At 36.7% G+C, this 27221-nt stretch overlaps 2 protein-coding genes and 1 long non-coding RNA gene across 12 annotated transcripts in view; 2 read left to right on the plus strand and 1 right to left on the minus strand.

Moving 5' to 3' along the window:
• Positions 1-9927: 9927 nt before the first annotated feature.
• Positions 9928-10995, plus strand: LOC117568189 (RE1-silencing transcription factor-like). Of its 2 annotated transcripts, none has more exons than XM_034248647.2 (2): positions 9928-10552; positions 10604-10995. In XM_034248647.2, the coding sequence occupies exon 1, from the start codon at positions 10008-10010 to the stop codon at positions 10491-10493; it is 486 nt and encodes a 161-aa protein (XP_034104538.1). In that variant the 5' UTR covers positions 9928-10007; the 3' UTR covers positions 10494-10552; positions 10604-10995. The 2 variants fall into 2 exon arrangements, with proteins under 2 accessions (XP_034104538.1, XP_034104537.1); XM_034248646.2 differs by having other exon boundaries at positions 9931-10552; positions 10612-10973.
• Positions 10996-11364: 369 nt separating this feature from the next.
• LOC117572799 (SH3 and multiple ankyrin repeat domains protein 1) overlaps positions 11365-27221 on the plus strand; it is a 77849-nt gene continuing 61992 nt past the window's right edge. For 8 of the 9 annotated variants that reach the window (XM_052005973.1, XM_052005980.1, XM_052005977.1 and 5 more), the window contains exon 1: positions 11366-12528. The gene's annotated coding sequence lies outside the window, so the exon portion shown is untranslated. Of the gene's footprint in view, positions 12529-27221 lie in introns of all 9 variants that reach the window. The other variant, XM_052005982.1, reaches the window with a different exon arrangement.
• LOC127565764 (uncharacterized) lies at positions 23102-24777 on the minus strand. The gene is made up of 3 exons (XR_007955121.1): positions 24395-24777; positions 24222-24331; positions 23102-23308 (listed from the first exon to the last, which is right to left on the minus strand). It is a non-coding gene; the product is annotated as an uncharacterized LOC127565764 (long non-coding RNA).

Raw genomic sequence — 27221 nt, forward strand, 5'->3', positions numbered from 1 at the left:
GATTTGTGCCGTCGGTCGGTTTGTGCAAGTCGGTCACAACGAAACGAGTTGGTATTCCTTATATACTTATGATTATGAACATCCATGTACATTTGTAAGTCTAGTAATTTGAGCGAATTCCTGAGCTGCGTTCAAAAGTTTTTGGTTACTTGTCGCTTGCTCGTGCAGTCAGCGTCAGCAGCACAGGAAACACCGGTGCGACGATGGCGTGAGAATTGAGCAGCGCTTGCAAAACTTGCAAAATTCCAGCTAACATCAATTATGTTGGCCCCAACTTCTAAATGACAACTTTAATGCGTGTATCGAAATGGGAATCCAAACTAATTTGTATATATACATATGTATGTATGTTGGTACACATGTAAGGGGCTTTATCGTTACGTAAGCTAAGTTTCACACGCTGCATACTGCGACAGTGCATGTAAAACTGTCGACAGGCTAAATGCATTTCGTATTTTTCGCTGACCGTTGCAAATTTCATCTGCCCCATACGTGGCATATTACACATTTTCAAATGAAACCAACTTTACATTTAAGTAAATATATTTTGGTTGTCAGGATTATATAGAAATCTGTTTGTATCGTAGTAAAAATTACGCACTTTTATGTAGTTATAAATAAATATTTAAAACAAAAGTTAAATTTGTTTAAAAAATGTATTTATTCAAATAGTTTTATGTAGAGGAGAATAAATAACATTTTCTTACATCAACCACCGCCTTTTAAATTGTTGTTAATTATATTAGAGTGTTCCATTTCAGAAATATAGTATTATTTGACCTATGTATATCAAATGAAATTTAAATAAAGTGCGATGAAAAGAATGTAAGATATCGCGTTAAAAACATGTACATATATGTAAATCCTAATATAAATTCCCTTTATTGCTATGAAAAGAAATTAGGGTATTGGAGAGTCGGACACCCATTAGACGGGCTTTTGTCCGTTGCATGCGGTGAGGCTACAATTTCATTGAAGTGCACCAATGACAACAAGAGCAACAAATGCAGCTACAACAACCACAGCTTATGCTCAAGTTGTTGTCCACTTGGCCTCACAAAATTTTTGTGCTAATCAGCAAAATCGTAAGGAGAAGACTGCAAATTGAAAATGAAATAAATATATATATGTATATTCTTTGTAAATGTGCTTGCCTGCTTATGTACATAGATAAGCAGCATAAAATATATATGTTTGCCAGTATGCAAATGATACTCTTATATATATTTAATTATATTTGTGTACAGTACCCACAATGTGGAGTTTTTTTTGTGCTGCAGCTTGACGTTGGTCAAATCATTGGACATTCTGTGGACTACTTTTAGTAACGCGGCCAAGTTGACAGTGTGAAGAGCAAGTGTCTTAAGGATTAAAGCATAAATAAAAGCAATGATGCAAGATTAAGTGAAGTTGAAGTTAAACATATAGACTTAATATATAAAGCCGAAACTTTTTTTTTTAAATATATAAAAGTGCCAAGTTCCGAGTTCATAATATTTCTTAGGTGGACTTTAAATAATGACAAAGTTCAATTGATTGAAAAATGTTTCAACGATTTTTAATTTATTTTTAACGTTTAACGTTTGACCACCTGCGGTTTGAGGAGTTTTATATTCGCCAATTTATTGACTGCAGTTGGTCCAGTTGCGAACACATTGAACTGATACAACTTCAACCTCAATTCGAAACACGACTTGCCATGTGTCGACAAATTTGAAATTGAATGCAAAAAAATGTTAGAGACTGTTTCTCAAAGCCAAAACTTTTAATTTCCATATTAAATGAGTCGTGATTTACTTAAAACAAATTAACATTACATTTTCAGTTTTAATTTCCATATTAAAGTTTTATTTATTTATTAATTTTTTGTACCGTATAACATATGACTAGTTTCTAATCCTTTCACTAAAACTAACATTGCAATGCCATATTTAGCCTTTTTGTAGCGTAAGAATTTCCGAAAGACGTGCTACTTTTAATTTAAATTTCAGTTAAAGTTTAATTTGTTGATCACATCAATATTAAAGTGCTGAGAAAGGAATATTAAATGTTGCCTTCGCTTAAATGCAATTGGCGGGCTGGGAAAGTGAAGTGATGATAAGAAACCACAGACTCGCAGGACTTTTTCCCTGCATTGCACGACTCTTCCTCGCATCCAGCAAATACTCAATCATGGCTGCATAATCAGATGGTCGCCTCGCTTGCAGTCTCCTATTTGCGTTTGAAAAATATTGAGAGTGTCGCACACACACACACACATAGACAGCCAAATATAGTGAAATGCATAGAAAGCAGAACCCAGATAGATAGGTTAAGGATAGCTGAGGGAAGCAGAGGGAGAGGGAGCGGGAACGTTGCGAAATTGCAGCGTTTGTATGAAAAATGTAAGTGGCATTTGGGTTTCCCTCGTTTTTCTGTGCATTTTCACATCATTTGCATGTTATTAAGCTCTCTGCTCCCATTGAATGTTGAATGGAACAGCAGAGCAGCAGGACCCAGATGGGGAAAAGGGAAATGGAGATGGCTACATTTGTAAAACAAACTATCAGCGATTCCCTTTGGGTGTCAACTGACACGCAGCTCGTCCTTAATTTTGCAACTGATTTCACATTCACATTCAAAAGTCGCGCTTTATTGGTGTTTGCTCAAGGGATTTCGCACTTGCAGGACTCATCTTAAACACTCTCGCTTTATAGTCGAAAACGGCTCGGGAATTGGCCACTACCTCGCAATCACGTGATGTCCTTGCGCTGACGCCGACACTTATTTGCTTTTTGGGGTGTCGCGTCGTTGGCGCTTGATTTCATATTTCATGTGATGTGACGTAGTGGAACATTCCTGACGTTTGCACCAACACAGCGTCAAAGTGCTAAATAACCAAAGATGTGTCGCATAAAAAATAGTCCAACTGTCAGAGAAGTCACAGCGAGTCCTGATAACTGTACTATACATAGCACTTCGAGTCCTGTGGCAAGTTGCCAGCTTCCAGCTGCAATTGAAAACGCAGTTTGACAGCCAGTGGATGGATGCATACGTCCAGTGTACGACTATCAGGTAAACAACAGTTTGAGAGCAATTAAGTTTACTAAATAAGTTAAATTAATTGGTAATTAACTTGTAGCAAGTTTCTTTTAATAAAGACAATAGAACCGTTGCCAGCATATATCTGTAAGTAACCTAAAACAAATTCCCATTTTATTCCAATGTCTAATCCCACGCAAAGTTTTACAGTCATTATATCTTTCTGCAGATGAACGCGTGAGCTTGCACGGCTATCGCAATCACATCTTCTACATCGTGCTTACTAGCTCTTAAAGCAATTTTGAGACCATTGGACTAAAGTTTGACATGCACTGTTCTTACGCACAAAAGACGCTTAAGGCAAGCCAAGACAAGACAATCCCACTTCCTCTGCCACTCCACAACCTTGAGGCAGCCGCAATGTGCTAAAAATAAAAATCAACTCATAGCTCATAGCACTGACAATGTCCCCAAGGACTTGAAATGGAACAGGCTCCGTTTCCTTTCCTCCGTCTGCGGAATAATATGAATTACAATGTGCTTGGGTCGCGAGTAATTCGTGTAAAGTGCCCGAAACCCGCCCGCCACCTTCCATCCTTGTGTTTGGTTATCTGCTGGCAACGAGAAACGAGATTGGGGGCAGGTTTCGCTAAACACGTGGTGATGGTTTCTCCTCCTGTTGCCGCGAACATTTTTGCTGACGACGTGACAGTTTACAGCTTGTGCTTTTTACATAAATTTATTGTCTAATTTCTCTACTCGGGTACAACGTATTTTGCATAATTACAATACTGCTTAATGAATTCCCTCCGCGGTCAATGGTAAAGTAAATAAGTAAATTAGTTAAGTTACAAATTTTTAATTTTTTGAATTAAATTGATAACAACAAAAAATAAAGTTAAAATGTTGTGCAAAATTTATCTAGATGTTAGAAAGCTGGAATGCCTGAGGAGACAGATCCTTTGAACAGATAATGAAACGTCAAAACTTATTGGGCACAAAGTTGAAAAGCTTCAAAGAATTTGGAAATAATGAACAGCTATTTATTTTATTTGGGAATCAAAGTATTGTATGTAATTATTAAATTGATCAAATTGCTGCACAAATTAGTTAATCAATTTAATAATTAGTTTAATAATCTGTTATTGGTAACTATATTATTATATTATTATATTTAATAATTAGTTTAATAATCTGTTATTGGTAACTATATTATTATATTGTATTATAAACCCTTTATAATAGATCAACATGTAAAATGTTCTATCCTATAATTTAATGTTTAAAAGTTATCATTATCATTACCAAATTACTTATTTCTTTACTTTTATTTGTGTTGTTTACCCAATTTCCTATATTGTATTTCTTAGATTGAATAATTTCCTTGAATTAAATAAAATGATTTTGTTAAAGTTTAGTTTTTTTATAAATAAATTTTATGACCTTGGTTTAAAATATTTACAACACTTCCTGATCTGCGATGTTCTTAAGTAAAAGATAAAGCTTAAGAAACTACATATTATAATAAAATGATTTTCCCACTCTTGAAAAAATCGAAAAATAAGAAACTCAATATACTAACATTCATTTGAAATGTATTTTACTAAATTGATCAGGGTTGATCTTTAAATATTTATATGACTTCTCCTAATAATTTACCTGACTTGGCTCTGATCAATTCAGAGTTTGTTTTAGTCGTTTGTCACGCATCACACTTCGAGAGGCATTGCAAATTGCTAAATGTTTCGCCGCGTTTCCTGTTTCAGGTTTCTTAATTCTCTTTTCTCCTCTCGCAATTGATTCACTTTCGCTCATTTTGCGCTGACCTGCTTCAATATTTTGTTTGCTGGCTGCTGCTGAAGCTACTTGCAACTTGTGTGTGTTATTTATGCAATTTTCACTTTCTTGCAGTGGCAACAAAAAATGCAAATTTGATGCAAATTCGTTGCTGTGTTTCTCGCCCATTGTAGCCAAACATTTTCATTATGTTAAAACGCATGCCACACCCCACACCCCTCGCCCTCCCCCTCCTTTAACAGGCTTTTGTTCAGTCACTTATTGGCGTTTTTGCCGGCTGTTGTAGCCGGTTTGTCTAGCCCGACTTGGGTTATGTCTTTAGCATAGTAAATCACGAGGTTAGTGAGGCGTGTTGGATGCCTCACAGTTTGACAGCCATCAACTAGACGGCAGCGACAGCAGTACCAACGACTTTCACTGTACTTCTTTTTCAAAAATGTCTACAAATTGACCCATGTGGCTGCCAAACTGTGGTCAGTCACAGTTGCGAATCTACTGTCACTCTCAGACACATCGTAAACTTAGGCAAAAATATTTCCTCGTTGCTTACGCGGGTGGCCTCCATCACCACCACTTGTTGTCTCGCTTTTGACTGCCCGCAGCTGCGCCTTTATGGCACCCCCTGCTTTGACCCCTTTCCGTAGTTGTTTCTGTCTAGCAAACACTACTCCCACTGGCAGCTACCTGATTGTTATTTATTGTATGTTCGTCTGCTACTTTTCTGCTGTGTATGTATCTGGTTAGACGTTATGAAAGCTAGCTGCATGACAGAGGCACAGACAGTCAGGTAGAGGCTGCAGCCTGAAAATATTACATTTAACTAATATAAACTATTTTTCCATTTACTCATAACACATTTTGAAAAATTTCAATGCAAAGTCCAAGATGAGCAAAAGTTCTGTTTTGAACATTTCTACTGCAAGTTTTGTTTTGATTCATTTCCTTAAAGGGGGTCAGTATGCATAGATACCCTTAGTTTAATATCTTGTTTAATATCCAAGGAATATACAAAATATATAAAAGGAATGATGCAATAGCTAATAACGGTAAATTTCTTTTCAGCTAATCAGCTTCTATTTTTGTCGCGTGCGACAGTGAAAAACAGCATTTGTTATGAGTGCATCTAAAGTTTTTGTCCATTGAGCATGCAAAATTGTGTCCAAACACATATTTTGTTACCAAATATAATAAAATAAAATTTGGATGAATATAAGCACAACTTAATTTTTAAGAATTTTTGAAAGTTTGTCGCGTGCGACATGGCAAAAAAAAATTTTTTTTTTTTTTTCGTTAAATTATTTTTTTTTAATGTAGATGATGCATACTCTTTTTATGTGCAAAAAACAATATAAATTGCATGTCATAAGCGCCAATTGAGACTTTGTCATTATAAACAATGATAGAATGAATGTGCACAGTATACCGGGTATAAACCAAATGAATTTGTTTGGCTGAAATGGCCAACAAACGAAATCTACTAGAACAGTATATTCATAAAAAAAATGTTTTGACATTAATGATGTAATTTAAGATACATAGGTAATTATGTTTCTAATGTACATGATATGAATATATTACGTTTTGTTTACCTTTATTAAAGTTATTTTTTAAAGTATAAAATTTCAGTTGAAAATAAAAATATATATTGAATATATTAAAAAACTATGAAAATGCTTCATATGCTCTTCAAATGAACTTAAAAAGTGAAAAAAACAGCATGAAAAGTATGATGGAAAAAATGTCGCGTGCGACATGTCGCGTGCGACAGTGATTAAAATTTAATTTAAAAAAAAACAACTTAATATTTTTAAGTCAAACCAAATACACTATTTAGATAAATATATGCATAATACATTAAAATTAATTGCATTAAAATCTTTCATCACGTTTCGCTGAAATTAGTGCTTGAACTGGTTTTTGAAAAAGTAACTTCTGTTTTTGTCGCGTGCGAATGCGCAACATTTTTGCAATTTTCTTGAAAACGAACAATTGCCCAAAATCCATCTTAGCACCAATTATAGTGCTAACCGAGAGCTATAAGTTTCAATTTTTACAAAATTAAAATAATGTCTTGGCACACGTTTTTTTTCAGTTTGAATGCGTACAAATGTCGCATTCGACATCAGAGAATTGCCCATATGCGTAGTTGTGTTGGGGCGGGGTATGAGAGAGGAGGGGCATTGTTAAATGCAAGCCGTTAAGAGACTGCTTACATGCTCGGATAAGCATCGACCCTACAACAACTACAAAGCATTGTCAGTTGCATCTAGTTGGACCGCCATGTTTGCTATTGTTGTTGCTGCTGTTGTTGTTGCTTTAGTTGGCGCATCAAAATTGTATCTGAGTAGCGTCGCACAGTGGACTAAAGCGCAAAGTATTGTATTTAATTAGGTGTTGACATAAAATAGCTTTTGAAATTTAGGTAATTTTTGGTACATTGAATAATAGAATAAAATCACTCTTTCTAAAAGCAATTCTAATTTAAAAACATAAACACAAGCCGAATATGTACCTAAAAGATTATTATTTTTATTTATTTATTAAATTAAAATATACATGCAACTACATTTTATGTTCAGCTATATGCAATAAAACATATAGTTATGTAGCTACTACAATAATATGTACTACATATGTATGCGACTAATAATATGTATTATCCACAGTGCTTACCACACGTGCCTGATTTCATAAAGACGATAGCGACAACAGCCACATTAACAAACGGCATTTTCCTTGGAACAACAACATCTCGGGAGTTGCTGTTGTGTTCTGCTAATTCCAACCTTTCCAAAGACGCGTCGTCGTCTTCTGTAAAAAAATGAAACATATCTTTTCCTATTGCTCCATGTACCCAACTCATTCGCCTCTCTGTCATCTCCTATTACGTTTGTTTTCTTTCCATTCCGTTCCGTTAAAGCTAAAGCTGAAGCCTTGATGCGGCAACTGCTTGGCCAGTGGCCACATATGTACATATGTATGTATGCTGTTGCTTGTTTAACAACCAGATTAGATGCAGCAGCAACAACAACTACCGCCTATTGTACAACACGATAACATGCGTTGTCGGCATCTTTTGACCCGACCACAAACATTTTTGTTCACTACTTAGTCCAGGTCGATAATACGAGTATTACAAAAAATTTGTTCACCGCTTCAGTCGAGAACTGAACCATTTTCAATTTCTGCATTTCGATTACAAACCATTCCAGTGTTGTGAAATTTCGATCAACGATCAGATTTCAATTTTGCATATTCATGAGTGCTGCAGTTATTTGGTGCATTGAAGAGAGCCTGGAAATTAGAGTTTACATTGTGAAATTGCGTTTGGCAGCAGCATTTTGGGCAACAGGAAACGGAAATGGGCTAAGCATTTCCTTTCTGCAACGTGTGTGAAATGAATTTGCAAGCTAATTAAAAGCTGATGAATTGAATTGGAAGTGGAAGTACATTTAGAGCTCCAAACTGGATGCACTCGCAATGCATTTGGCCTCTAATCAGCCGCAACCGCTGCTGTTGGAGCTGTTGCAATTGTTGCTGCTGCCGCTTCACTGATAATTGCATGGTCAGTGGCAGTGGGTGAGAGTGTGAGGGGGATGGCCGAATTTAAATGCAACTCTCTTTCTCTCGCGCTATCCCCCTGCCAAACGAATGATCTAATAGGGCGTGAAATTTGAAAGCTATTGCGTAGCAAAATTCATGTGTGCCAAATTGAAGCGTGTGATGTTAGAGGGAGGAGAAGAGTGGTCAGAGGTGGGGGCTAATGAAACACATTGCATGCAACATTTCAACTTTTCCATAGCCAGGCCAAAAAACTAGCTCGTGTCCAGCTCGCCCCGTTTCGGGCTGACCTTTGGGTTCATCCTGCGGCTCACGTTTATTGATGGTAAAATTTCATTTCCTGCCAAAACCAAAAAACGATTTACATAAAAGAAACTAGGCAACAACTTGGAACTTGTCTATTTGGGCAAGCTTAAAGTTATTTATTAGTAAAACTACACAAAAGTATTATATAAATATTGATATACAAAAAGTGGCGGAGTTAGACTTCGTTATCAGGTCACAATAACCACAATAAAAAGAGCCCCACAATCAAGCGTCTCAAGAAATCGAAAGAGCGGCAGCAGCAACAACACGATTGCAACAATGTGGCAAATGACCGGCAACAAATGTTCTCAATGGCTTGTCACCCCAAACAATGAACAGCAATTCAAGACACCCGCTCCAAAGCCCCTTACCCACCCCCCTCTGACAATATGAACCACAGCACACTCTTGGAATGTCAACGACGCAGAGGAAAGCAGAGAATACAACAACAACAGCATCGGCTGCGACATAAACCTTAAAGGTAAAGGCAATGATGGCTGAGTGTGCCCAAATGACCCAGAACTTGCCACACTACGGTGTCTAATGGTGAGCGGGCGAGTGGGTGGCTAGCTTGCCAACTTTGATGTTTTTACTCAATGCTAAACTGACCACCCGCAAAAAGCTGTTAAATAACAGCATAACAGCGTACTCTCTCTGTCGAGTGTAAAAATATATTCGAGCAATTCTTGTTTATAACAGAATATAAGAGTTTCGGTGAGCATGCCATCATATAAGTGCAAATCCGAAAACAGACAATCAAGTTCACATGTTATTTCAAATTTAACGGCGCAAAAAGACGGTTAACATAGGCAAAAAAGGGGAAATAGCAACAGTCAAGAGAGAACGTTGCGAATCGCACTTAAGAGAATTCTACAGAACTTGTCTTATCGACCGACCGCCACTAAAGAAATAAATGCAATGTTAATACAATTTGTCTTTTGTTATCACTAGCTTTTAAATATATTCAGAAGAATGTAAATAAAAATTATTCAAATAAAATAAAAACTATATTTATTTGGGTACGATATGCTGCTTCGCTCGATTGTGTCTATCGATAACTAGCTTATTTAATTTTCACACTTCAGAAAAAATCAGCAGAAACTAATAGACACAAAACCGAAGTGTTGATGTGTAAAATTATAATTTTTAAAATTTGATTAAAGAACAATAATTATAATAATTATATGAATTTCCATAATTTTGCTGCGAGATATATCGATATATCAGAAACATCGATGCCCCGATAGTGCCAGCACCAACAAACCAGAAACAATTGACGCAAAACAATTTCAGACAGAAGAGTGGAATTAATTAATCCAGAAATGGAATCGGACAAAATCAAACAGAAATATTCTGTTGTATTTCGCTGCACGGTGACCAAATGCTCATACACAACAAAGCGACTCTTCAACCTGCAACGCCATGCGAAAACGCACACAAAAGAGCATTGGCGCTCCAAGAGATTCCCTTGTCCCTGTTGCGCTTATGCTGCTGCAACTCGAGCACATCTCCGACGACACATGGCGAACAAGCATCCAACGGAAGACATCTCAGCTCACGATCTAACTGTCCTTTCCTACGAGGAAGTGGAACAAATGGAGCGCAAGCATGAGGAGTCACAAGTCAAGGAAGAGAAATCCGAGTTCATCGAGGGTCCCGTTACAGTGCTGCAAATGGTCACTCCGCTAAGTCCGCAGACGGAACCGTTACCGGGTGAAATGTACTGCAATGTCACGTTGGAGGGCGAAGCATTCAGACTGATTCCAGTGGCCTTGCTTCCCGCCGAAGAAGTCAAAGCTGAGCTTTAACAAGGACAGAGATAGGCGTCCTCTGCCATCCAATAAATAAGGAAAATCGATCCTTGCAGGTGAAGCTCAAAGTCTAATATACACATATTATATAGAATAAATAATTTTAGCTTTGTAGGCCACAATACTGAAGTCTGAAACTTGGAGCATTAATCAACTGCGGCAACCGTTATTTGTGCAGATGTAACTAGTCACGACATGGGAAAGTCGGAATAAAACCATCCGGAATAGGAGACTCATGTCAGGATTTCTGAAGAGGTTGGGATTACAACATGGTGCAAGTTGTCTCTAAAAGATCACCAATCATTTTAAAGTGAATGGGAAAATATAAAATTGGAAGTAAAATTATTCCAAAACCATAAAGAGGAATATTCAACTAATTCAAAGACATAAATAAATGAATTCTGTGTAAAAATTATATTTATTGTCCTCTAGTTAATCTATTAATGTATCTGACAATTGCTTTGTTAATATGATTTGCGAATTAAGTTTAATTTATTAACATTTTATTACATTCATCTATTAAAAAATATTCTTTACATGATAGATCACAATATTAATATAATTTGCAAATTTAAAAATTTATTTTATGATGTATATATTGGAGAAATGTATGAATTTTGTTTGAAAACTCGCATAATTTACGTTCTTACTGTTACTGTTAACTAAACTAACTAAACTTAAAAATATACTTATTATCTGCACAAAACAAAACAGACTTGAGCACAACACACCTATTGCTCTTCGATGCAAAATGCTCTTTACATTCACACAGCGATTATGCGTACAAGAGAGTATAAGAGTCCGACTGCTGTGGTTAAATAATGCCATTTTGAGTATAACAGTGGCACTCCAGGTCGCCGTTATAAGAGTTGATATTAGTCTGAAAACGACTTTGACTTGGAACGGTTGGTGTCAGCGCGTTGCGCTATGTTAGCGGCCAAATCGTGTGCGAGTGAAACGGCAATATCGAAGAAGTGTTAAAGAGTGGGTGTGTAAAGCGGGCAGCAAATGTAAAACGAAATAGCGGTGCATACGCATGTTAAAGCGCCGAGTGCAACTAAATCACGTATCAAATGCAATAATATTTCAATTAGCTACGCTACAAAATTGAAATTATCAATATTTGATTGTTGTCAAGTGCTGCAGCCGAAGCAAAAGCTAACAAATATTAAGTGTAGTGCAAAAACAAAAACCGGTTCGCCTCTGCAGCAGCAGCAGCAGTAACAACAACAACAACAACAACAACAACAAGAGCAAACCAAATCAAAAGCAAAGCAAAGTAAAGGAAGGCAAAGGCATCGAAAGAATTTTTGTTGCTCTCTGTGTTCGGAGTGCGTGTGTGTATGAGAGAGTTCGTATCGAGTTTGTGTTTGTGTGCGAGTCTTGTGGTCCAGCAGCAGCATCTTTCTCTGACTGCCCAAAAGAAAAGGCAGTAGGAAAAGGCAGTTTGCGTCGCTGCCGGCAACGCTGCTGGCCGTTTTGTGATTTGTTTTTGGGCCCGGCTGAAGAATTCGTTGTAGCCTTAGCGCAAACCTGTTCCCTGCAACATCAGCATCAGCAGTCGACTTCAAATGACGGCAGCAGCAAAAACAAAAACAAAAACAACACCAACACAAAAAACAGCACAAAAAAGTGGCACAAGTGAAAATTCCTGCGTTGTGTGTGTGTGATTTTTTTTTGACAGTCTTCACCAAAAGTGAAAATCAATTTGCTGAGTGTGCGCGGGCTGACCAAAAAAAGAGAGCAAATAAGCAAGAGAGAGAGTGTGTCCGATAGAGAGAGAGAGAGAGAGAGAGAGAGAGAGAGGGAGAGAGAGCAAGAAAGAATACGCATCTTCGTCCTTTGCGGGACACGAATACTAACCCAACCAGGCGAGAGCGACAGCGAGAAAGCGAACGAAAACTTAACGAAAAATCTACCGACTGCCGATAACAACAATAATACAAGACGAATACAAAGCAAAAAGTAAACAAATTGCCGCCCCACAAAAGCTGCCAGGAAAACAACAACAACAACAACTGCTAAACAAAAGGTCAGTATCCAGTTTCGTGGGTGACCATAAACTCCCCAACTCAAGCAACTCAAGAAAGAAAAGAGAAATCAAAAAAGAAAAAAAAAGGATGGTAAATACTTTTAGGATGAATAACAGTATAAACTTGCATTAAAGTCAGCTTATTTTACTTAATTTTATTGTACATACTTAAGAATGAAATTAATGGAAGCAAGGTAGCCAATCAATTAGGTATATGAGCCATTAAACCCTTTAATGCCACCTGCACATGGTCATCCTAATTAAGTATCTTTGGCATAACGCTTATTCATCCATTCATTGCATTGCACGCTTATTCTTGACGTTATCGCACCTATTATAGACTATAGTATGACTACGACTTCTACTACTACTTTTTATTGCTCTTCTATTGACCTTCGCTTGTGCTTTTATGGCGCCAGCATAAAATGGAGATAAGGCCAAATGTGCGAAGCGATAGAATTGCAAACTTTGGGTTTTTTATTCTTTTCTTTTCTCTTCTTTGTTTAATTGCGAGAGCAAACACTTCAAATTGCCCGATTGCAGTTCTTGGGCATAATTTGCAATTATAAATCAGGTTTTCGAGGGGCATCTCTTGCTCTTCTCATTGTTTATTTACTTTTTGTTTCGCTTGCATAACTGTGACAATTTTACAATATTGGCGTGCCAACTCATAATAATCGTAGTTAAGTGAACGTACAATTATTATTTCACCCTCTTATCATATAGGCATAAACCTATGTTCCGTCGAGCCAAATACAATCATGAAAACACGTAACGTTCGTCGCTTAGTTTCGGTGAAGAATTTTCGTCTCACCAGACCCGCTAACTAACACGTACATTGGACCAGTGTGACCAGACCAGATTAAAGCAACAGAGATTAGTAAGCAGATAAATTTATCGAGTCTTGAGACAGTGACTCAATGAAATATATGCTCGCCAAAAATAATTAGAATAAAGTAGACGCTAAAAAATTGTAGCCACTTTGTTTTTAAGTAATTCTAGTTCCTAAAAAACTCAAATTTCCAATTTTTTTATGTAATATATATCTATTACATATTTATTTATTACTGTAATATATTTATAGTATTCTGTTTTTCATCTCGCTCATATAATGTGTTTCTCAATTGTTTACAAATCGATTCTAAAATCTGGATGATGGAATTTTTTGAAAGCTTCTACTGAGTTGAAATTAGAAGTTTGTCTAATTTCATCATATGCAGTATCTTATTATTTTATTTACATTTGTGGCCCACAAATTGACAAATGTGAACACTCAATTTGCGCATTTCACCAAATTTGCATAAATTTATCAACCAAATTGCAGACACCAAAATAGTAGAAATCAAAATTGACTTTTATGGTCAGTCGGAGAAACAACCGATTTTGATTTATTTAATGAGCAAAAATTGTCGGCCGTAGGCGGCAACAACAACAACACCAACAACAACAACAGCAGATTCCAAGATGTGAGATTTGGGCACAGTTTGCTTAGGTGGTTCAGAGTGGTCAGTTTTTTTTTTGACTTCTCGATATGATTTCTGTGCCGCGTTCGCTGAAAGCTCTACAAATTTAAAGCAATTTTCGGCGTCGCTTTTTGGGGTCAATTAAATTAGACGACGCAAAGTCGTCGACAGCGGCGAATTGCTTGAATTTTTGTAACTAGTTATTAAAATACAGTATAACATCGTTGTAAAGAATTCTCAAAAAGCATGGCGAATTAATTTTTAAGCTAATTTACATACCCAAAACGCCATTTAAAATGTTTGTAACACATTTCTGTTTAGCAGAACAGAAATATTTAGATTTTTACTGCTTTGTTTACGAAATTTTTAAACGAAAGTTGGAAAAGTGCAAAGAGAAAAGAACTCTAATAGAACAACTGAGCGATAAGGTTGTTTTATAGCTAGTTATTAACCTAACGTATTAATAATTTTCTAGAATTTCCCAACAATATTAATCACTTGAACTCCTTTCGTAGCGCTTTGTGCGTTATTTTTATTGGCTTGGCGCACTTTATTGTGCTTATTAATTTATTTTACTTGTATTATTTGAGCTTTTCTTAAGTTGCACAACTCATTCAAGCTAATTATGCTAAAGTTGGCTTTTCCTTTTGTGCTAAGCGATTTTCTTTTCATTTTGGCTGCTCTTTTTGTGTTTCGCCGCTTCTTTTGCCTCTTTAATGCCTTTCGGGCTAATCATACTTGAGTTTTTCTAGGAAAGTTCTCTGGCAACTTGCATTCATCATGCAAACAAAAGTTTTCTCGGCGCATAAAAAATATGGGAGAATAGGGAAAAAGTGCCATAACGCATACACACGCATACACAGACGCAGGCTCACGCACACTCCGACATACGAAGAACAACAAAAAAAACAGAAAAAATCGATTTAAAACAGATGATTTGACATCCGGCGCCTCTCTTGAGATATGTATCCGTATCTTTGTGGCACAACGCACACTCCACCACCAGAAACCAGCAGAAGCCCGAAGCTGAAGCACAAGTTGAACCATTACCAGAACCAGGTCCAGGCTGAGGCACAAGCTGAGGCACAAGCTGAGGCATATTTCACAGGCAGTTAAGATGTCTACACAAGGCAAAAAGAGAGACAGAGAGAAGGAGAGAGAGAGAGAGTGAGAAAAGAGGAGGCACAATTTCGCATCTCACAACAGCTGTGACTGTGACCATATCTGGGAAGTGTTGTTGTCCGACCCGGGCAGCAGCCACGAATGATTCGTGAGTGTTTTTCTCTGACTGTGTGCTCAGAGCTGGGATGTTTTTTTGGGGGGAGCTTGCCATTCGGCTGGTGTCTTATCATTAACACGATGTCCTAACGCTGTGCCTGATGTGCATTTAATGAGCAAATGATTAGCATTTTCCGCATTTTCACTGGTGCGCCTCGAAAAGTCTTTTAAGTAGTTTTGCATTCCGTTAGCAGCGCACAAATGTCCACTGCTTTTGGCAAGTTAATTGAACTGTCAGACGCCAGTCCAAGCACTTACTTTATTGGCCTTCTATTTCTGTTAATAGTTCGGACATTTGCCTCTGCCTTCCGCCTTCAGCCATCAGCCTATTCGCTGCACTGATAGCTGCTGATAAGGCTTTGCACAATCGATGGGCCACGTGTGCGGTTGCTTATGCGATTTATTGTGCGGTGCACGTGATGCTCCGAGTGTTGTGGCTGTGGGGCAACCCCAAAGCCTTTAAGAGCACACAATTAATGATGGGCAATGCGAAAGATGATCTGATTTATGAACAAGCAGATTGAAAAAGGGGCAAAATAAAAGGAATACCTTAAGTAGAAAAGATAGCACAACTAGAAAAGTCGATTTTTATTGAAAGTCACCCCATATTCTTGTCTACCTAGCTTATTATCGGGTTTGCAGACATTAGGTACATTTTCAAGTTTGCAGCCTTTAGACTGAATACTCTTTTGCTTTAGAATAGATAACTTTAGAGTATCCTTTTAACATCAAGCATGCCTTTAGTTCTTAAATTAATCCTATCTTAGAATCAAATACTTTAATATTTTTTTGATGGTTTAAGTTGGTATATTTTAACAATAACACCAAACTGTTTTAATTTTATTGAAAATGGTTAGCTTTTCTATAAAATAAATTTATCAGAAAAACAGAAATTTCAAGCAAATTTAATTAATCATCATCCATTAATTTGATGGCTAAATATTTGAACATATTTTGCGTGCTCACAAATTCAGAAAATAATTGCATAATTATCCTTAATAGTTGATGAATCCTTGTGCTAATTTCTTGTTTGCTCTTTCAAACATATTTCAATAGCAGTTCACTTCAATACAAACGGAAATGTGCAGAAGCCGTCAAGTTCCTCTCGGTGAAAATCAAAGTTCGAACTATTAACCATCGCACAATGCCAAGCCCTAGAACTGCAAGAGTCCCTCCACCTTTCCTCCCGTCCCTCCATCATCTTCCTTCACACCCAGCTTTCCGGTAAGCGGCCCACTTATATCCTGTCCGGGGCAGTAAATGAAATTAACTTGCGGCTCTGTCCGCCATCTCTCTCTCGCTCTCTCTGTCGGTTTTTGTATGGAAATGTATGAGATTTTCAGTGGACTGCATAATGCAATTAAAAAACATTTTCTTTTGTTTTGGTTTTCCTTTAGCTTCCTCTTTGTTGCTTGCTTCCTTTCGTACGTATGGCTAACGTAAAAAGAAAAATCAATAAAAGCATGTGAAAAATGTCTCCGACCGCAATGTGCAACTACTTTGTGTACATTACTCATGCTCGACTGTAATGTACTTGAACTTTAATGATATTAGAATATAATAAATATATAAAAATGGAAATTAATTCGATTTTAGCATTTCATTATGTTCGAGTTGAAGACTGCTTCAAAAAAAGTTTTGAAAACAGGCTAAGCAAAGAATCTAGGAATATTCCCATTCATAATTTTTGTTATAGTATAAAAACCAATCTGGTACAAGGATAAGACACATATGTTCTTATATACAATATAAAAAAGTGTTAATATTAAAATAAAATTAATTACATTTTGCATTTCATTACGTTTGCTTCAAAAAGGTTTGAAAAAAACTAAACTAGGAAACTATGAATTTTACCATTTAGTATATAGTATAAAAAATAATCTGGTACATTGAAAAATATAATAAAAATATTAAAATGAATTCAAATTGTGCATTTAATTATGATCTAGTTGAAGATTTCCTTTTAAAAAACGTTCAATTGATTTTAGCATTTCATTATTACATTTTAGCATTTCATTAAAGTTAAAAGTTAATTCTAAAAAATATATAAGTTTGGTGAATTGAAATAGAAATATTCCCATTTAATAGATGTTGTGACAGTATAAAATCAATCTGGTACAAGGATAAAATATATATGCACCGTATGTGGGACCTAAAAACGCAAATGTGAATTGTGGGCGTAATGTGTGTGTGTGAGTAGGGGGCGCGGTTTTAACCGTAAATGATGCACACAAAGAGCTTTTTGCATTATGAATGAGGCATAATATTACTACGGTTGATAGCAACTCGTATAGCACACAATACCCACGCGATTGAGAGTAACCTTCGGCAGGCTATCGAACCCAAATCCATGATATTACTTTGCGCTCCTCGGTATTCAGGAGGATTTGGTTCAAGCACTCGAGTATGCTCAGCCGGCTTTAAGTTATCTCATGAGACTCACAGCTATAATAATAATAATAATAACAACAATCATAAAACTGGGGCTGTAATTAAGGTTGCCGCCAACTCTTTCGATTTCATTGCCTGTGTGTTGTTATTTTATCTATTTATTTATTTTATTTTTTTTTTTTTTTGCTTTAAACATCGTGTGTGGCACACATTTGTGTCGTTGATAGAAAGTCAAGAAAAATAAACTATATATAAGTAAACTGATAAGTTGCCTCATCGCAGCGACACTATCTGGCAATTTGTTTTGCTTTGGGAATTTATTTTAATAATATTGTATAATTGTATTCACTGCTGACCGATAATGCTCTCAATTGCACGCGCTTCCCTTCGAGTCAGCGTTATGGAAAGTCGTTTCATGACCCTGGAAACTTCCCCCACACGCTTTTGGCTTGTTTGTTTTTTATCACTGCACTGCAAAGAATTATTCATGCAAATATTTGCTGTTGCTGTTGCTGTACGCATATTTTAAGGTTATTTATATTTCCTGTATATTAAAATTGTTATACTCATAAGAAACATTTTTCAGAGTACTATTTGTAGTTATTCCAAAGATGTTTGGGAGATTATTAACTCACGCTTTGTTAAACACAATAGCGTTCTTATGTACAATATATTATGTTTAATATTGGAGTGAATTGCTGTCATATAAACCTAAAATATGCGCAAAATGCTGCAAGTCATGTCCGCAGGATAAGAACGCACATCATAATTGAAGCTTGATTTCACGCAGATGCCAAAGATTGAGTTGCCAACATAATTATAAGTAAATCAATTGGCATTATTGTTGTTATTGTTGTACTCAGTACTTGTGCCAAAAAGAAACAACAACAAGAAATTACATTAAAGTTTATGAAGCTCATTAAAAGGAAGGTTGAATGTGCGTCAATGCCGTCAAATCAGCATTTTCATTTGCATGACTCGAAGTTGGGAATCCTAATGGGGCTCGTCACGCCATTTGGCCAAAAGTAGCAAGCGGCAAGAGGCATGTGGCAAGTGACGAGTGTGGTAAAATGGGAGAGTCAGTTAAGTAAAGTTTGTCCTGCTGAGTATGAGGATCCGAAGCACACGCAATGCGTTGTAATGCGGCGATTTGGCCAGACTGTAAGCAATGCCAAGCCAGCTAAGAATACGGCTAAGAAACTTTGCCAAGTTGTTGGCAGATGGGATTACGGCTGTGGCGGCTTAAGCTCAAGCTGAGCTGGCCGAAAACTTTATTGCTCGATATATTTAATTAAATTTCAGTTGAGAAACTAGTAAAAAGCAATACAAAAGCCTCGAAAATAATTAGCAAAAAATGTATAGCTAAATAACTGCATTATTAGATTAATATTCTGCAAAATCCGCACTGCAAAGCTAAGCAGAATTAAATGAAACCACTGGGAAAAGAAACAAAAACAACGTTTGTTGGCAATAATTTGTTGAAAGAGTTTTGCAACATTTCCCCCTCGTGCTAAAGAAAAAGCTTGACAAAACGCAACAAAAAGCAAACAAACAAAAAAAAAAAAAAACATAAAAATAAAGAAAAAACTTATATTTTTATTTCCGTTGCTTAAGTGCAACTAAATTACGCTAATTGTTTGACTGTGAAGAGCGTCGAGTGGTCTTGAATTATGACGGAGCAAAGAAAGCCAAGAAAAATGGTGAAAAAAAATAATCAAAGCAAAATGTTGGTGAATCAACCGAAGCGCAGGAAAACTCGGCAAAGAAAAGTTTGCGATAATAAAAACTTAATAAATTATATAAAACTTGCTGATGAATTTCCCGGCGTTGCTTTCAATTTTGTTTAGAAAGTGCCACCGCCGCCGCCGCCACCGCCACCGCCACCGCAAACAAAATAAGACAATCAAATGACACTAAGTTAAAATTAAATGCCAAAAACAAAAGTAGAAGAGAGCAAAGAAAAAATGTAACCAAAGAAGAAATTAAATGAAATGGAAAACAAAATCAATGCCAGCAAAGAAAGCGAAGCTCGTGCGATGCATTGGAATTTCTATTTGAGAAGGGTGTGGCCAGGTTTTCAAAAGTTGTTTTATTGATGGATGTTTTATAAGAGAGCTGTCTATGTGTGTGCGAGTGTGAGTGGAGATCGATAGCAACACAAATATTTATGGGATCCAAAGTGAAGGACGTTTGCGTCACATCACTTGGCTCTTGTTTTGATTTAATTCAATGCGAAATGTGATGGATAAATGAATGGATCAACATGAAACTAATGACGCCGCCAGAGTTGGCATGCCCTAGAAAATAAAAAAGAAACGGCGACTCGGAAATTGTTATTAATTTTTTTATGAAGACCGACCACAGCTAAAAAGTGGTTCAAATATTTCATAAGCGTGACATTTGTCAGCAAGAAATGGCGATCGAGCTACCGAAGAACACTGTGCAACAAAATAAACAAGTAAGAAAGCTACAGTCGAGTGTACTCGACTGTGAGATACCCGCTACCCATTTTGAATGAAAGCAATATATTTTGCGGTATTATTCTCAAAATATACCAAATATACTGCAAAAATACTAAAAATATATCAAATGGTATATGTGGTATATCGATAAAGTACCGCATTCAAAATATACCATAGACGGCTCAATATACCAGATTGTCAGCCAAAGTAACTAAGACCCCCAGTAAGTAGGCGTTTTTGCCCATACAAAAGTATTTCTTTAATAACTTCGACAATTTTTATCTGATCGCAACCAAATTTTCAGGAATTATAACTACTATAGTTATTATTATATATGCTAAAATTCGCAACTCCAGCTTTAAAACTACGCTTGTTATTCGATTTTTTTGATTTGCGGGGGCGGAAGTGGGCGTGGCAAAAATTTGAAACAAACTTGATCTGCGTGCAAACATAACAAATGCTGTCGAAAAAAATTATAGCTCTATCTCTTATAGTCTCTGAGATCTAGGTGTTCATACGGACAGACGGACAGACACACAGACGGACAGACGGACAGACAGACAGACGGACATGGCTAGATCGTCTCGGCTGTTGACGCTGATCAAGAATATATATACTTTATAGGGTCGGAGATGCCTCCTTCTACCTGTTACATACATTTCCTGCCGGCACAAAGTTATAATACCCTTCTACCCTATGGGTAGCGGGTAACCAGGAATCATAAATACTATAGTTATTATTGTATATACCAAAATTCGGAACTCTAGCTTTAAAATTACGCTTGTTATTCGATTTTTTTGATTTGCGGGGGCGGAAGTGGGCGTGGCAAAAATTTGAAACAAACTTGATCTGCGTGCAAACATAACAAATGCTGTCGAAAAAAAATTATAGCTCTATCTCATATAGTCTCTGAGATCTAGGTGTTCATACGGACAGACGGACGGACGGACAGACGGACAGACGGACATGTCTAGATCGTCTCGGCTGTTGACGCTGATCAAGAATATATATACTTTATGGGGTCAGAGATGTCTCCTTCTACCTGTTACATACATTTCCTGTCGGCACAAAGTTATAATACCCTTCTACCCTATGGGTAGCGGGTATAAAAATACCATCGAATGGCTTTGGTTGCCAATCTGGTATATATTCTTTGTTATAAAACAACCTGTTTCAAATGAGACGTAGTCAAGTGTAAGAATATAGGTTGACGAACGAAGACTGAAGCATAGAAGACGCAAAGGCTTAAGATGATTTCCGCGTAGCTTTTGCGACAAACTGAATGACAATCAATCAATCAAGCGCTTTGCGGGAGAGAGAGAGAATACATAGATGCAAAGATAATGGGGCAAAGCAGGCGAGGCGAGACAAGACGAGGTGAAAGGAAAGGAAAAAGAATGAAATTTAATAAGTACTATGGAGCTTCCGCGTTCAATGGAGACGGGATGCCAAGCAAGCAAGCAAGAAGACTGCCGACTATCGACTAGCGCCTGAAGAGGAGGACAGACAGCAGTGGGCTAAAAATAATAAACAAAAAATACAGAAAAAGAAAAACCCGTTTAGCGCCAATGGCAACAACACAAAAGAGTAAAGCAAAGAAAAATTAATAGAATATTAACGGGCTGCGTTCTGAGACCTAAAGGGCGTGGCATGCCGCAAAAGTCGAGGCGTTACTCGGTTATAAAATGCAAACAGCGACTGGCCGTTAGGCAACAGTTAGGTAACTAACTGTAATCAATCAGTGCGGCAGGCAACTACTAATGAGGGAGGAGGAGGAGGTGGAGGTGGAGAAGGCTTTTTTGCCAGGAGTTTAATTAAAAGGCAACTTCTAAGCCGCGCACACGGCCAGAAGCAGAAATATTTTCACTGGGTTAAACAACAAATTGCGTAATTCGCAGCTGCATGATAATAATAAACATAATGAAGCCAACTGAGTGGGAGGTGAAGGATGGAAAGGGGGGGCCATCGGGGAGGGTAATGCTATAATGTTCATTATTCTGGGGCAACCCCCAGCCCCGCAGTGATTGTCAAACTGTAAACGAGTCTGTGTCTTGGCCTAGCAATTATTTTGCAGCTCATTTAACATTATTTCCCCCTCATCGAGATCCGAGTTGGATTTCGGAATTCGCATTCGAGTTTGAGAGTTTTTTGTGGCAAATTATGAAACCCACAAGATGAGGACTGTTCACAATTGTTATGATTGTGGCTGTGCCTCAAACATTTTGTAATAAATTTCATATACATAATGCGTTGCGTTTCTCTCTTTCTCTCTTTCCCTCTCACTCTTTATCTGTCTCTCTCTCTCTCTCTCTCTCTGCTACTCCCTGGAGGCCTGGAGAAGACTCTGAGGCATGGCCAGAGAACCTCTGGGGCATATTTGTACACATGCTCGCACTCGGTCTCACACTCGCATTAAAATGCAAATCACGGCGATGGCTGCTTATAGGCCCTGGCAATTTGAGCAAAGAGGCACAGGCCAACACACACACACACAATCGGTTTTCCGATACAGATGCACGCGCGCATACAGATACAAATAGGGAGAGATACATTTACAGATACACATGACCATTTACATGCACATAATTGTGTGTGTGTTTGTGATGGTGTGTGTTTTTTTCCTTTCTTCTTCTTCGTAACAAGATTGGCTGTTGTTTAGGCCTTTGGCTTTCAGCGCGAGATTTGATTATGTGAACATGTCCGAAGGAATCGTTGAATACGAAATGTATCCGGTTACGTAGATCTTCCAGCTATAGATCTAAATTTAAGAGCTGCCAAATCAAAATATTAACTTGCCCATAATGAATACAATAATAAAATATTCTTTATTGGTTTTTTAGAAATTAAATTCACATCGTTTCGTTGAAACTCCAAGCAAACAAAAATTTATTTTCTCAAAGTTATCGCACAAACGTGTCAGTTCCCTTTGAGTGTCTGTTTTTGTTTTACCGAGAACAACATCAATCCTCTATATGAGCATATATTCAGACCCCACGACAAGTGCGTCAAAATCTTCAAACAAAAGCCTAAATGAATGAACAGTGAATCCCAGTTTCGTTGTCAACGAGTGCGTCGTTATCATCATCAACATCATCATCATCGTCGTCATCATTTTCACCATCTTTGTTGAAAAGGCCTCAAATATTTGCCCAAGCGGTGTGGCATAAAATAAAATGTACCTTTTGCCTGGGTATAGAAACAGAAGAGGGGAGTTCAATAACTAACAAATAAAATAAAAGGCCATTAGGAAGGATAAACTGGGATAAATATTTGGACGGGCTTGAATGTTGTGTGATTTGCATTGAATAAAACTTGTATGCTTTAGATTAAACTTCAATTTGCTTCGTAAATATGTAATACTTAAAAAATTATTATTTCAACAAGATATTCCTAAGGGTTATGCTTTGTAGGAAATATTTAAATATGAAATATATACATATATGAATAAAACTTGTATGCTTTTATTTTTCCTTAGCTTTACTTTATTATTATGTATGGAATAAGTGCTTCAGATGAAAAGATTTTATAATTGCAATTAAATTGCATTTAGATTAAACATAAAAATATATGAAAAATGTATAAAACTAGTATGTAATACAAAAATCAGGTATATTTCGTATTCAATGGTATAATGTGAATGCCTATCAACTCGTCTTATAATATTCATGGATACATCAGCTCTTAAAACTGAATGAGTTCACTTTCAACAGCATTATCGCTAGTATATCGATATACCAAATATTGCTTTTAGTATTTCGGTATACTGTCACATTTCGACAATAATACTGAACTGTTTAGTTGTTAATATAATTCGAGGCACAAACTCTTCTCAAACTGCCCTCGCACGTGTGATGTATTTGTGTATTCACAAAACGAGTACGAGTACATTCATTCTTTTCTTGTTGAGTGTGGCTTAGGGTCCAAACGCGACTGTGTGCGTACGTGCGTGTGTAAGTGTGTGTGTGTGTGAGTGATTGTGTGTTCAAAATGGCTGCCGTTTTGACTGAAATGAAATCGACAAGCCATCAGAATGTAATATTCGTTAGTCAAGTTAATATTATTTACGCCGTAAGGCAACGAGAGAACTGGTCTCACATACATACAAATCCCAATCCCAGTTGCAGAATTGTCGACAGAAGTTTTCCCCTGAAATTGAAACGCAAGCACTAAAAACATAAACATTGAAAAGAGCTGTGAATTGTGTTTTAGCTGAAATGAAACACGAGACTACAAAAACCAGTTGTTAAGTAAATAAATGGAATGTGCAAGTACTTTAATCTCAAAATGTAATGACAAATTTTGCTAAAACGAATTGAATTTAAATTAATGCAAGTTTTCCAATTTTTCAATTTTCGCATATGAACATTCCAAAAACACAAATATCTTGTGTTCAACTTAGCAATGTTTGACTGTAATTTCGTGGAATCTTTGATTTCGGTTACGAGCTGACACATAATCTGGCCTTATATTGATTTTTTTTGGTAGCTCGTTTGTAGGCGTTGCACAAATTTTCGTACTTCCATATTTGTGCATTCCCCTTTAACGGCATTTTGTTGTTGGAATAATATTGTCGACAATTAACGTTCAATAAATAATTATTTAATATTTCTGTTTTGATATTTCCTACACAAATGATTGACAAATGATTCGACACTTGATTGATGTTCGTAAACAACAATATTCGCCCAATGTTCAGTGGGTGTAATATAACAAATCAAGCAGCTTGATGTCAGTCTATCAATCTGTCAGTTGGAGTTGAGTAGTTGCCTATTACTTGCGAAAACAAGTTCAATGCTCAAATTGCGATCGCCTTTTTAATTTTAATCAAAACAATTAAACGCGTAAAAGTCATAAGAGGAAACAAGCTTGGGAGTTTGGGCTTGATCTCAACAGAAAACAACTTTCCTAAAGGTCGGTAACCGGTTTTCCTCGTTTCTTTTTGTTGGTCTTTTGGCATGAATCTTGTGTGTGGGGCACCAATTCGAGTGTCGATGTCTGGGCCAACATTCTCGAAGAAGGCCGAAGAAATCAATTTTGACTGCTTCATCTTTACACGTAATGTGCGTAATGTGTTCTTGGCGTCATTAGAACAACCGTTTGACGGTTAGCGCCTCGGTTACATGTTCGAATACCGTTAGCACACACAACTTTTACGACTACACCTTGTTCTCGCTCTCTCTCTCACTCTCAAACTTACTTGATTCTGTGCGTCAGATGAAGGGCGGTAAATGCTCAAATTGGTGCACAGACAGACGTCTGCAACTAAATTCAATTTGTCTGTCTCAAAAGTTGAATGAACCTCAAAAAGGTCGCCCGATGGCCCCAATGCAAATATACATATATTTATATTGTTCACTTTTCGTTACTAAACTTACTCTTTGTACACAATGTATTTTTATATAAAATTAATACCAATATTTCAGATATTCGATGAATTGCAGATGCAGATACATAAGTTGAAGTTATAAAATAAAATTGTGGAAAATTTTAAGGGCCAAAACTAATCAGGGGTATATTGTATGTAGTAGTATATCGATATACTAAATTTATATTACGGTTGTTTCAGTATATTAATTTGGTATATCTAAAACGGAAACTAGAATCTCCTATAAATTGTGAAAAATTTGTATTTGAAACTTTCTTTCTTATACTTATTAAACATTCGAATTTTGCATTTATTCTTATCGCTCTATACATTTCGGTATATTTCAGTATGTTATTTTTAACATGCTTTTACTAGAATTGTTCCTAAATTGTGTAAGGTTTTTGAATTAAATTACATATTTTCTTATTTATGCCATTTACTTTTTAGGTGTAGTGTTAAGTATCTTAAAAATGGTCGGCTCTTCGATGCTTATTTCTTTAAATTTAAATTTCGTATTTGGGTCTTTCTTTTTTATACTTATTAAACATGCCAATATTGTCTTTACTCTCATCGCTCGTCATTCGTTTTCCAAGAACTCATGCATATGAAGGCGATAGAGACAGCAATACCTGTAGAAGTACAAGCATTCTCTTATTTAAGCATTCATTGGCTTATTACAATTTGGCGTTCTCCTCTTTGTTTTATCATTCTGCCTAATGTTTTTTGGGGGCAATTCTAAATTCATTCTACGATTGCTCTTTGATCGTTCATAAGTAGTCTTTACTTTCGTTTCACACACTCTTTGAAATTCCGAACCATTTCTCACGCAGCGCGTGATTTAAGTAATTTTTTATGGTTTATTGTACAGTCTTTTTTCTTTTCGTTTTTCTCTCGTTTTGTTTTTATGTATATTTTATTGATTCGAAGACTGAGGCTCGACCACTTTGCTGGCTCAGCTTCTTGGATGTGTTGCCTCAGTTCCAACTCAGCGCAGGTCACCTGCCACATTTTCTTGTCGTTTGGTTTGGTTTGGTTTCTTTTGTTGTGGGTTTTGCATGTTGCGCATATTTTCGATGCTTTCCAAGTTTTTCATGCTTTTGCATTCGAATTTGTTTATAATGCGACATTTTTTCATTTTCGGTTTCGTTTTCAATGTATTCAAGTGTTGTTCATATCACAATCTGTTTTGTATTTGGTTTTCTTTCTTTTGCTTCGGCTTGTGGCGTATCTAAAGCTTTGATGGCTCAGCATTTACATTTCGGATTTGTATTGAAATTCATTTTAGTTATTTATGTTCAAGCTGCGCTTTTTTCTCTCTCTCTGTATTTTTCTTTCGAGTCACCCCTGCAACAAATGTATCGTTGATTGGCGGCCCTGAGGAGGCTCAAGTGTTTTTTATTTACTGTCGTTTTATAGTAGTTGATGTTGTTGTTGCTTTTGCTTGATGTTTGTCTGGAGATTAGTTGCTCATTTCGCTTCAGAGATTGTGACAGAGAGGAACGGACGGGGGAGGAGGACCTTATGCAATTGCTACACTTTGGAATTGCAATCTAATTGCATACACAAATTTAATTGGCAGCCTGCGAAGGATTTGATTAATTTTCAAATACATTTGAATTAATTTATTGACGATCTGTCTGTGCATTAAAAGTGCTGATGTGCATTATCGGTTCGGTTGTGCAATTATTGAGAGTGAACTAAAGCTAACTAACATTCAATTGTCGAAATTGCATA

This window comes from Drosophila albomicans, chromosome 3, assembly GCF_009650485.2.
Source record: "Drosophila albomicans strain 15112-1751.03 chromosome 3, ASM965048v2, whole genome shotgun sequence".
NCBI classification, from domain to species: domain Eukaryota; kingdom Metazoa; phylum Arthropoda; class Insecta; order Diptera; family Drosophilidae; genus Drosophila; species Drosophila albomicans.